The sequence below is a fragment of the Lotus japonicus genome, chromosome 2 (assembly GCF_012489685.1).
Source record: "Lotus japonicus ecotype B-129 chromosome 2, LjGifu_v1.2".
Classification (NCBI taxonomy): Eukaryota; Viridiplantae; Streptophyta; class Magnoliopsida; order Fabales; family Fabaceae; genus Lotus; species Lotus japonicus.
This window is the reverse complement of record NC_080042.1, coordinates 60,690,435-60,702,986: the sequence shown is the minus strand read 5'-3', so window position 1 is coordinate 60,702,986 and position 12,552 is coordinate 60,690,435. Positions and strand designations below refer to the sequence as shown.

The following is a 12,552-nucleotide window of genomic DNA, read 5'->3' as shown; positions in this document are numbered from 1 at the left end:
AGATGCTTCATAAAAGCGAGATGCTTTACAGGAGCGAGATGCTTCGGGTCATCGTGAGGGTGACATTTTATCCGGATCATATTTTGAGCATGACATTGCATTGGCACACCATGCACTTAACTATATTCGTTGATATATTGCTTATCGAGTTTTCGAGATATAACTTATTGAATTGTTGAGATATTGAATATTTAATTGTTATTAGAAATCTAATAACATGTTATGTATATACCTTAGGGTAGACGATACAGAACTTATATGTATATATACAACCTATATATATATACCCCTTTATTCATCACATGTTGCTTGTATTATCTATTATATTCTGTGAGTTGACCCTAGCGCCTTGGCTTTGTGTGCATGGTTGTGTTTGGGCGGTCGGCCTGCTGCCAGACGTCCAACAGCTGATTCCAGATGGTTCGTCGTTCGGGGAGGATCCTGAGCGCAATGACTACTACTGAGCCTTCGACGTGGACCCGGACTTCATGCATGATCGGATGAGGGTCGATGTTAGGAGTATATTATATGGGGGATTGTTTTCACAGCTCTGATTGTCATTCCTCATTTTGGGGCAGGGTAGGTCCCCGACTATTAGCTTTTGTGTGGTTCTCTTCCAGGAGGATCACAGGGAGTTTGTCTGGCATAGGAAGTCTTTCGAAGGCCGTTTGGGGCTGACTTATCTTCTTGAAAACTGTATTCACAAAACTCATGGCTCTGACCATGGGATGTACTTATTCGCCTGCGGGCACTATCTCCAATTACTTTATGTTTATTATCTTTGGGTTGAGTCTTCATTATGTTAAGTCTTCTGTTTGAAAAGAAAACGAAAAAAAATATTTACGCATTTTTCGCACTATTGATTTAAAGTCACTAAAGTGGCACCACCGAAATCGGGGTGTTACAAGAGGTTATAGGGAAGGTTCTACACATGATTGTCAGTGAGACTACGAGACAACTCATGTTGTTCTCAAATGCATTGAGGTTTTCTCGAGGATTAGTATCTCTAGTACGAGACTCAAACGCATATGATTTCTGAAATCTATAAGGTAGGTGCTTGGCTACAAGAGCCAATAAGTAAGAAAGCAGGAAATGGATAGATTCCTCCACTTCGCTGAGATGCAAGATAACCATCATCTCTCCCAACTGGGTGCTTCCTAGAGCCCAACTTACGTTGTGGATAACTGAAAGGATCTCCACATGGGTCCCTTTCTTCTAGGGTGGAACATGGTGCCCTTGTTCTTGAATACTTCTTTGGATGATCACATTTTCTGGTTGAACAGGTAGGGGTTGCGCCAAACTGTTGTTGATCGAGGGAAGGGAAGTACTACAACCATTTGGTTATGTTTTTGTTTGTGCAGCAACAGTTCCTTCAGCACCATGATGAGTATGTTGCGAATTTAGACGACGACGACGTATACAACCACATTCTCTAGAGATAGTTGGTTTTGTGGTAGCAAAGGCAGTTGATTCACCTCATATCTATTTGCACCTCCACGTGATCATTGTTCTAATTCACTTGTTCCTTGTTGATTATAATGAGTTTCCCTTCATGTGAAGGAGTGTCATTTCTTTGTTGCATTCTCGTTGTCTCCGTGATGGTGTTCAATGAAAACACAATTTATCATTTCCCACGAAGAACGTCAGGCAAATGAACTCCTAATTATAGTTTTAATATTTATATATTAAATTTATATTTTAAAATCACATTATAAATTATATTAGAAAAATATTACAATTATATATTTTAATTATTTTAGAAAACATTTTCACGAAATAAAACACTTGAACATAAAATTGGCTTTGAAACAACCTTTGGAACTTGTGCATGGGTTCCGTGTTCGGAAGCACTCGTCATGTTGTCACAACCCACCCGAACCTACACTTCGCTGGTTACACAAGCCAAACTGCTCATCTCCAATGCCATGAAGATGAAGCTGAACACGAAGAACAGTTCACCTGCTATTCTGTACCACTATCCTTGTCCCGATGGCGTTTTTGCTGCTCTCGCCGCACACCTCTTCTTCAAAGCCACTTCCTTATCCTCTCCTCTCTTCTTTCCCAACACTGTCTATCGCCCTCTCAGGTCATCATTCACTTCACTTCTTTTTCAATCATGTTCTGTTCCATTTTCTACTATTTATGTCTCTAATTTGCATACCCTTTTCATTTTGCAGACCTGATGATCTTCCCCTCCATGAAATAAGCGATCTTTACCTGTTAGATTTTGTGGGGCCCCCTGGATTTGTTCAGGAAATTGCCACCAAGGTCCCAAGGTATTGTCTTTTCCACTTTTAGCATTCAGGGTGTTTGTTGTTATTACAGAATGGAGTTATCTTTTGTTTGTATCAACTAAGGCTGTATTTTCTACTTTTCTTGTGTCTAGAGTGATTGTTTTGGACCATCACAAAACTGCGCTTGAGAGTTTAGGTAGTGAGAGTTCACTTGGTGAGAATGTGATTAAGGTCATTGACATGGAGAGGAGTGGGGCTACTATTGCTTTTGACTACTTCAAAGAGAAGCTTTTGAGTCCTGATGATGATGATGGTGTTGTGGTTAGCCAGCCTTCGGTGCTTGATGAATTTGAACGTGTCAGACAACTTTTTAAGTACATTGAAGATGGGGACCTTTGGAGGTGGAGGCTCCAGAAAAGCAAAGCTTTTAGCAGTGGTTTGAAGGATTTGAACATTGAATTCAATGCCCAGATAAACCCTTCTGTGTTTGACCAGGTAAATGTTGGAAATGGAATCCCTGCAGTCGAGAATCCCTACATTCGCGCATTCACTGAATCTGAGCCGTCCGACCAAGCAGGCTTAAATTTTAAGACATGCCTACCATTCGATTTTAATGAAAACTTATGAGTGTACGGTCTAGATATCATGAATATGTGAATGTAGGTATCCCGAATTGCAGGTAACCCAGACCCGTAATTAGTATGCTTGCTATACTTCTTTCCGAATTTTCTGCTTTTTCTTTCTTTGAGTTTGTATTGTCTAATTTGTACATGTAAATTAGTAAGGATGAAAATGTTTTGCTCCCTTCTTTTCTGCTACAAATTTATCCATGAGTTAATTGTTTTGATTCTATTATACTCTTAAATTGTAGACTCTTTAGCTATTGTTTTTATGGAATTTTGCATAAATTTCCCTTGCCTCAATCAATAGGAGTGATAGTTCTTTGTTTATTGCTAGCATAAGTGAAAGTAGGACAGGTTCCACGCATATGGAAGCCCTGTTTGACCTGTGATCATATAGGTGAAATCAAAGGAAATGTTATTGTAGATAATCGCCTTGGCATTATTTATGTGCTTTCTTCATTTAGATAATTGACATAACTATCATTTTTTTTCTGATTTATGGCAGTTGCTTTCATTGGACTTGGATTCTGTTATTAGTCAAGGCGTGGTAAGCATATCACACAAACAAAAATTAATTGATGATTGTCTTAGCAAGTCATATGAAATCGCCCTTGGAAATGGTGCATATGGTCATTGCCTGGTATGACCGATGTTTCGTTTGTTTTAATATCTTCTTAATTTAGAAGGAGAGGACATATCGAAATCTTGATGCTTTTAACTATTTGTACAGGCTGTTGATGCAGATACTGCTCTTTCACAGTTAAGGAGTGAATTGGGACATCAGTTAGCTACTAAAAGCCAGAAACTGAAGTTGAGGTTGGATCATTTTATGTTCTTGTCACATTTAGTTTACTTTCAAATAGTATATATCCTAGTAGTATTACAGTTCTCTGTCCATCTTCTATTTTTTTTCTTTCTTTCACATTTTTACATGAAAGATACACCTGATTAAGAGTAGTTGTGATTTGAGAGGTTAAGATAGTCGGGGTGGGTTTTACAGTTGGCACAAACTGTATTCTTCTTGAAAGTACTTATCAATATATTCCAATTTGAGTATATTTTGGATCTTCTGGTTTGTGTTAGATGAGGAACTGTCTTTGATTTGGAAGAGACAGAAATTTTGACTCCAATAGTGTAGAGCAAGATTTACTAGTTGGTCAAGGTTGGAGGAGATTTTATATGTTGTTAAACTGAGCAACACTACCTGTTTCCCTACCATTCTTATGTTTAGCATCATAACTATTGATGTAGCCAATGCTTATACAGTTTTATAACCTTCTCATTGTCCTCGACTGTACTGATCCTTTCTATGGTATAATTATAGGATAAAAGTAATAGTGAGTTCTTTGGTTTTGGAGTGGAATTAGGAAGGGACAACCTTCCATTTCTTTATTCAGTTCTACTTCTATCAAACTGATTTCGGGATTTTTATATGAGGAGCTCTGGAACTTAAACATGAAAATTCCAGTTGATTCTATTTTTAACTTAGTGATTGAAACATATTTTATAAGTCTATATATCTCATTACCCTGCATTGACCAAGAATCTATTTTCTCATTGACATCCCATCTTTTGTTATGGACTTATTTCTACATTTAGGGGTATTGGAGCTGTTGTATATAAAGTTCCCGAGCTTGAAAATGATCAGAAGCTAAAAATAAGTCTAAGGAGTGTGGACAATGAAGATACAACGCCCATCTCTCAGGTTGTTCCTTTATCAAGTGGCTAATTGCATTTGTTTGACTTATGTTGATGTGGGATATATTACTTGCATTTTGACTTGTACCTAATTTCTTTAATCTTCTATTAGGAATTTGGAGGTGGTGGACATCGAAACGCCAGCTCTTTCATGTTAATGTGTGAAGAATTTGAGCAATGGAAGGTGTGACTGGATGTCTTTTATTTAACATGAGGAGATGAAACAAGGCTTACACTTATCTTTTCTGTATGCTGGTCCAATTTGGACCAGTTACTTACAAAGCCATGTGAATGTTTAGGTATCCCTCTCAATAACTGTATTATACAATTCTTTTAGCTATTTATTGTAGTTGTTAATTTCGTTGTAATTCAAAATAATGTTAAGTCTCTTTACTCAACTGAAGATTTCTAATAATGTATGGTCTATTGGACTATTTCTGATGAAGCTCTTCAATGTGTAATCAGGGATTTAAGAGCACCTCTCAACACTAAAACTAAACTTTATTTTTGTATAAATAGAGGTGATTACAGCCTATATATTGCATAACATCTTATAAAGGAGAGTTGATTGACAAAAGAATTTTTAATCCAAAGCTAAAAGTTTCCTCAGTGCAGGAATGATTGTCATGATGTGATTTTATTTTCTTTTATTGATAATGTAGAAAGTGTTTTATGCTGTGGATTTAGATGTTCTCATGTTGAGGTTTAACATCATCAATGTCATGTCAAAATGAATGCTTTTACATGCTAGGAAGGGGCAAGGTTTGCTACATAAACATAAAAATCCAAATTGTCAAACTGTTATTCACTTAATTTCCTTTCACCAATATGATTCCTTTCTCAAAGGAAAACATAATGAGACTAACACTTGTGTCACCTCTGAGATAGAGGTTAGTACAAAAATGTATAAAACCAATGCCATAGTATTATCCTAACAATCCCACCAAACCAAACCAAGACACCATCACCAATTAAGTATAATAATCAGAAACAAAAAACAAAAGTTAAATCTCTTAATTAATAACAGTTATGGTAAATGTATGAATATTTTATTTCTGATGATATGTATACTTATATCCAGCTCTTAAGTTATTCACCACCAATCCTGCCTCCCATTAGTTTGTAAATGTAACATTTGAGAGTTCTTCACCACCAGCCATTGATACATTATTAGAAGAATACCATGCATCCTCTGTAATGAACTGCATCCATGAATCATCCTTGTCTTCCTCTTCTAAGCACGAAGACGTCGACGCCCCCGGTATGTCCGGAGACATGGTTTCGCACTCATTGATTATGGTTTGGGAGCTCTCAATTAGCGACATGCTAAATTGCCCTTGTTCTTGATCAATATCAGAGCAGATTCCATTTTTCTTGAACACGCGACACAGTGCATAAGTATCCTGCAATGTAAAGAGCTTGTTATGAACTGTGTTTTATTACTAATATTTAGTACATGTTATTTACAATATACTTATTACGTGCTAAAATCAATTTGCAAATAAACCATTTTAGTTTATAAACCAGATTTTTCTTGGTCCACCGTAGAGAAAGGCTACTCTTTTAGGTTATACAAAATAAATAATGCAGGCCTAGGAAAAAAAAAAGGAACAGAGAGAATAATATTGAGTAGGATTACCCAACTTAAACTACTTTTTCCCCCATCAAATTGCTTTTGGTCTTTTAGCCTACGTATAATTGGAATGATCAAAGCAGTGTAGTCAAAAATTGAGGCTCAGATCTATGCAATGTGCTAAATCAACAAAGGAAAATCTCTGAATAATTACGTGCCTATGAAGATTCAAAAAGTGCTAAATGTTTCATACATGTTTCTTATTAAGAGTATTAATATTTAATAGTGTTACTAGCTACTAATACTATGGACACTTTTAGGTTGCTAAAAAGGTTAAGTGTATTATGTCTTCATTCCACTGTTAAATCCCATTATATTCTGGCATAATCATGAGGTTAACACATTATTTGGTTGGTTATTGACTGGTTTGCCCATCACTCTCTCTCTTTTTTGGGGTATATTATAGTATATTGGTCTGTATTTTGGTGTATGAGAATAAAGTAAAAAGTGACCGACACAAAATGAAAGTGATGGGAATCTAATAATTCTAGATCAGAAACTGGAGATTAGAGAACACATAACAATAAAAATTCAAAAAGACCTATAGCTAAAAGAATTTTAACCAAGAAGAGAATATGGATCATAAGGAGGATAGGACTTTTGTCTCATTACACTGCATTATTGAAAGAAAAAAAAGCACAATGTGCAGTAGAACTTTGTCATATAGAGGTATTAGAGCAACTCAAGTAACGAATATGTCAGCTATACGTTTATAGAGTACATATAATAAACAAAGATAAAGTAATATGCATGAGAGAGAGAGAGAGAGAGTGAAGAGGAGTAAAACTAATATAAAAGGTCAAGCTTTCCATGCACACCATGCAGTTTTTCACGTTCTTCTACTGTCCAAACATACTCTCCAAAATTTCATTAATTAGTTTCTCCAGTTTCAAGTTCTACTCACTGAATTTCTAGTGTGTGACTCTGATTAAGTGCATTTTGGAAACCATTGTACAATTCATTCTAAAGTCTGAATTTGTAGGGAGAAGCTTTGGTGATTATAGGGAGAAACTTTTGTCAGTAGTTTCGAAGTATCAGAATTGATTCTGATAAAAAAAAAAGTTGATCGAAACATGTTATGATTGATCACAGTTATGGAACTAAAGCTATTTATATACATATAATTTATTCTTTGAGATTTCACTCTTGCTTTGGTGTAAAGGAGAAGCAAAAAATAATCAATGAAAAATGCTTTTGTCACTGCCTTAAGCATCGAACTTCATGCTTTTCAGGTCTAATATGTAGTGACAATTGTGCATACACACACAAACAAAAGAGAGTTCTGAAAGTAGGTAAAGGATCAGGTGGGCACCAAAGACTAGTTCAGAACAAAACATTTACTTTCATAAGATGTGACTTGTAAAGCTTTTAATTTGGAAGCTGTAACTAACTTCTCATACTCATATCTTTCACCACCAACTACCCCCCCCCCCCCCCCCCCATATTCTCCAAAGCCTAAAACTTTGATATAGCTTCATTAACTACAATTCTTGACTTATTTAACTTCATTATTTGCAATAAATTAGAGGCCAAAAGAATTGAAGTAGTTAATCACTGATTTCATTAGAAATAATAAAAGGAACTTCGACTTCCTTGTGCAGATAATATGATAGATAACAATGCAACTCTTGCAACTACACTAGTCTGCCACTTGATTATGAAAAAAGATGACAAATAATGAATTGTAAGAGTGAAGGTACTCTCACACATCTAAAAAGAACTAATAATGCTAGCATGATCACAATGCTCATTAGGCATAGTACCTGATACAAAATATAAGATAATGCTAAAATAAGTACTTTAGCAAGATTTTAATATCTTATTTAACATTTCAATGCAACTTTTAGTTTTCAATTGACTGTGTTTAATGGAATGTGCTGTTGCCAGAATTGCTATTAGACTGTTTATTTATCCCTCTCAATTTGTTTGTCTTTTGAAAATTGAAAATGATCTGCAGACATACGCATAAGGGGGACATCCAACAGAAACTCAGAGTGAGAAATGTAGAGAAGAGAGATAAGTAATTGACGTGATATATGTAAGGAGAGAGATGGGAAAAAAAAGATATTTGTTAGGTGTCTGCATTGTTTGTATGTTCAAGTATCATTACTGTTTTTAAATCAATTTTGATTGTATGGGTGGAATTAAGAGCTTCTAACAGTACTTGGTAATGTGTGTGCATAGTTTCTATAAGTGTGTTTGTATTTAAGTTAGTGGCCAAAATCATATTCACTTCAATGACACAAAAGACATCGATTGGCAAAAGCACATTCAAACTGATTTGGGATGTGCGTTTGACAGAAAAACAAACACACATATACCTGCAATCCGGTGGTGTCCTCGCAGTCTTTGTCATCGAGGCGATACTCATGCATTACCCAGTCAGTTCTGATTCCTTGAGGAGCTCTACCTCTGTAGTATACCAGAGTCTTCTTCATACCAATTGGTCTGCTTTGGCATGAAACTTTTCTGTCTTTCCCAGTAGACTTCCAGTACCCTGCTCTAGTTGCTCTATTTGTTCTGAAACCATTTGGGTATTTCCTATCCCTGGGTCCAAAGAAGTACCACTCTGGATCTCTACTTGGCAAAAATGATTTCTCTGAGAAAATTAAAAACATATATTAATTGTACTCATAGTAGATATCAAATACTCATTGCTTAAGATGAAAAAAATATGTGAAGGAGAAGTAAAACACAGAAGTTATGTCAAATACATGCATGATCCACCAAAAAGATTGCTCTTTTGGTCCTATATTGGAGGTAGTTTCCTCATAAAGATTATCTATCCTATACTGTGGCTCTTAATTCATAACTAGATAAATGGCATACACAAATGTGTTTCCCTCGCGACGAAGCTTATCCTTCATCGTCTCACTAGCCAACCTTGACCCTTGTTATTTTCAAGTCATATCTAGTATTCAGAGTTTGTCTTGATTTGGTTGAACTAGGAGCCGTATGAAGTAAAAGTCTCATGTATGGTTGGTTTTGAAGAGTGGCGGTAAGTATTACTTCAATTGCATGCTATTAAAAAATGAAAATTATTATTGTGTTTGAATGTGTTTATGTGTGTGAGATAAAAATGTGCATGTGCAAGCCAATTTTCCAATGACATGTGGATAATTGAGAAAAAAGTATTTGGAAGATTGAAGTGGAGTAATAGGGAAGAAGAAGTAGGAGACCTGCTAATTCCCAAGGCTCACATTTGTAAAGATCAACCTCAGGAATGATATCAAGCTCAATTTCTTGGCCATTGATCTTCCTCTTGAGATAGTAGTTGACAAGCTCTTCATCTGTTGGATGGAACCTAAAACCAGGTGGTAATCCAACCGGTGACATTTTGATCCCCCTTCCTTCACTCCTTGTAGCTTCTGTAAAAGTGTATTCAACTATCACAACCATCATTGCTTATAAATAGACCAAAGGGAACCAAAGTTTCTTATCTTTGAGTTTTTTTTTTATATTCTTTTTTTTCTCTCTCCTTTTCTTTTACAGATTTATAGATTCTGGCATAACGTTTGATACAAGCCTTTGCATATCACTAATAATTGCTCCTTCTATACATAATGTAGTTCCAATTGAATTATACTAATCCTCCATAATCGCTTGCTTTCCTTAATATTTTAATTGATGGATCCTTTTTCTTTCTTGTGTGAGAACATTTGAGACAAAAGAAGGCAACCCATTTGTAAGCAGGGCCAAAGATCTTTAGAGCTATCATATCTGCTAATTAATTGTATCCATATCAATCAACAGTAATGCTAGCGGACAGCTCACATTATAGAATCAGAAGATTACTACTAGAGTTGCTAGCTTACGGGGACTTCCTATTCAGGTCATTATTTATTTGACTATTGCATAATTTCTTGATCAACATAGTTTTGTCTTGCTTAATTTGATGGTCTTTGAACTATTAAATTAAACTTTGATATATGCAGCTTATTGAAATTGTACGAGTTTAATTTCCTGGAGAAGATCCATATATGCTTGTGATGTCCTTTTTCAAAACTCAAATGCATATCTTAGTTATAGAATGCAGTTGAGCTTAAAGTTTTAGGTTGCTATGCTAGATATTAAACAGTTTGATAATGCCTCATGCATACACTCCATTACACCCAAACACAAATTATCTAGAACCTGTCAGAGGAATCAAGTAATGATAATTACTTTTCCATATTCACATGCAAAATTTGCAAGAAGGGGTTGTTCTTTATGAAATGAGATTGCTCGGATCTCCTTGCTTCTTGTGGTGGTGCACGACCTTGATTGGCTTAGCTTGCACAAAGGAACTGTGTTGACATGGCGAGGGGTTTATCAGAAGAAGACACTCCGACGCTCAGGTCGGTGAGAGAGCAAAAATAGAATCTCAGAGTCTAAGAAAAACTTAGTGTTTTTATAATGACCAATGTGTGTGTAGCTGAACGACTACACCTGCATTTATAGGTTTGGAGTCCGTCGTAACTATTTTTGCAAGTTATTAGGAAGTCTCGTGGAATGATTCCCAAGATCATGGTTGCCTCTGGACAAGCTTGTGTGATCGTTAGTAAATAGGTCGTCGTGAGGCTGGTCAGCCTTAGTAGGGATGGTGTGTTCATTACCTAAGTGATCTTGTCCTCCCTTGTGGTGCTCTCTTAGTTGTAAAACCTTAGGTCTTGATGAGATGCTATTCGACCATTTAGCTTTTTGTGTTGGCCGGAACATGAATCCCCCGACTTGGCATGCCGTTTGATTATGTCAAGCTTCATGAATTCTAATGAGCAACAACAGCTCAAAATTATTAAGGTATGCATGTATTATTGACAAATTTTGGAAATGAAAATAATCGTCACAAAAATAAACAGATTTAATTCAGTGAAGACATTTGTGATGAAAAATATTCTTCTTTAATATATATCATTAATTTCAACTCTATTATTCGACGGTTTGAGATTTTGTGACAAATGCGGATATTCCGTCGTATAAGGTAAAAGAGGTGGGGTGATTGTAGATTTTAAAGAAATATTAAGTTTAGTGTCATGTGAGAAAAATTGAAGGTAGTAGAGTATAATTTAGTCTTTTTAGAGTCAGGCCACAAGAACTCTTTGAAATAAGATCAATAGTAAAAGTTAAAAAAATCGAAAAAATAAATAAAATGGTAAAAGGAAAATGTACAACCTTCCTTCAATTCGTTCGGTAACTTTTCCCTTCCTTCTTTTCCTTTCTCCTTTTATTTTCCCTTCTTCATCGGTTTTTTTCCTTTTAATTTTCACCTTGAATCAGTGAGCTTTTGCTTTATAACCTAACTTTCTACGTAATTATTACTGAGCAATAATCCCCATATATGTGCTTGGATGAGAGTCTACTTTTTCACTCGTAGTGCCCCCCTTTTCTACTTGGATGATTCTAAGCCCTCTTTTATGTTTTCTCTTTGCTTTAATATTTGTCTTTGATCACGATCAAGCTACCCCATTCTATGATCTTTCATATTACATCTTCACTTTGTCAGATTTCGCATATGTTACAAAAGAAGAATGTGCTCATTCTTTAGACTTGTTTAGTTGGTACCTATATAAATCCATGCTTTATTTATTGCCGGGACGTTGTCTGTCAAACAAAGAACTTGCTCTGATTGAGCTTCATACATAAGGTCAAAGAAAAAGCAGTTTAATAGGAAAAATATTCATAGACATACAGAGTATGTACAGACTACAGACACTCAATAGAGATTCAGTAAGAAATTAAGAAAAAAGAAGAAGATAAATAATGAAAGTAATATATGATTTGATTGACACTTATGATATTTTTTTTACATCATCAGAAAAATAAATTACACCTTATAAGAATTGATTTATGGACTTTCTCCTCAACTCATATGTCTCACAGTTCTTACCAATTAGATGATAATTCAGAAACTTATGGTGTGGGTCACATCAGCTAAGATATTATGTGTTATTATATAATATTTTTCATACTTCTTAACTGTCATTTTGTTAAACAGAATCTCCTTTTTGTAATTTTTCTAAATAAATTAATACAATATATAAATCATGCATGCTTCTATCCAGCTAGCCCACATACATACTGCAACACCATGTAGGTTTGGCTAAGCCAGTTTAAGGTTCATTTAACTGCATGATTATATGCATGTAGTTTTAAAAAAAAAATTATAGGCAAATGTTAGTTGTTAATTAGTAAATTAGTTCTTCATCGGAGTTTAAATCTTGGACAATTTCACCATTCATCTTACTCAACCCTTGTGTCTCTTAATCTTCGAGGATTTTAATTTATTTTATATTGAGAAAGCCAAAAGCCGAAAATAACATCAGACTAAGCTATAACAGTTTTAGAAAAATAAATTGCCATGCAATTAAACAAAAGAAATTTCTAC

General features: G+C 35.3%; 2 protein-coding genes across 2 annotated transcripts; one reads left to right on the top strand and one right to left on the bottom strand.

The window, feature by feature from the left end:
• Window positions 1-1,819: 1,819 nt before the first annotated feature.
• On the top strand, window positions 1,820-4,996 carry LOC130738649 (uncharacterized). The gene is made up of 7 exons (XM_057590742.1): window positions 1,820-2,086; window positions 2,178-2,276; window positions 2,387-2,729; window positions 3,363-3,497; window positions 3,588-3,673; window positions 4,457-4,562; window positions 4,668-4,996. Exons 1-7 carry the CDS (start codon window positions 1,857-1,859, stop codon window positions 4,743-4,745), a joined length of 1,077 nt encoding a protein of 358 aa, XP_057446725.1. The 5' UTR covers window positions 1,820-1,856; the 3' UTR covers window positions 4,746-4,996.
• Window positions 4,997-5,333: 337 nt separating this feature from the next.
• LOC130738648 (NAC domain-containing protein 54) lies at window positions 5,334-9,571 on the bottom strand. The gene is made up of 3 exons (XM_057590741.1): window positions 9,368-9,571; window positions 8,510-8,787; window positions 5,334-5,958 (listed from the first exon to the last, which is right to left on the bottom strand). Exons 1-3 carry the CDS (start codon window positions 9,522-9,524, stop codon window positions 5,671-5,673), a joined length of 723 nt encoding a protein of 240 aa, XP_057446724.1. The 5' UTR covers window positions 9,525-9,571; the 3' UTR covers window positions 5,334-5,670.
• Between the last annotated feature and the right edge of the window lie 2,981 nt (window positions 9,572-12,552).

Coding starts and splice junctions, on each gene's coding strand:
- LOC130738649 (XM_057590742.1), top strand. CDS start 1,857: ATGTTGTCACAACCCACCCGAACCTACACTTCGCTGGTTACACAAGCC. Junction 3,498..3,587: donor GTGCATATGGTCATTGCCTG/GTATGACCGATG, acceptor CTATTTGTACAG/GCTGTTGATGCAGATACTGC. Junction 3,674..4,456: donor AGCCAGAAACTGAAGTTGAG/GTTGGATCATTT, acceptor TTCTACATTTAG/GGGTATTGGAGCTGTTGTAT.
- LOC130738648 (XM_057590741.1), bottom strand. CDS start 9,524: ATGTCACCGGTTGGATTACCACCTGGTTTTAGGTTCCATCCAACAGAT. Junction 8,788..9,367: donor TGAGCCTTGGGAATTAGCAG/GTCTCCTACTTC, acceptor TAATTTTCTCAG/AGAAATCATTTTTGCCAAGT. Junction 5,959..8,509: donor AGGACACCACCGGATTGCAG/GTATATGTGTGT, acceptor TTTACATTGCAG/GATACTTATGCACTGTGTCG.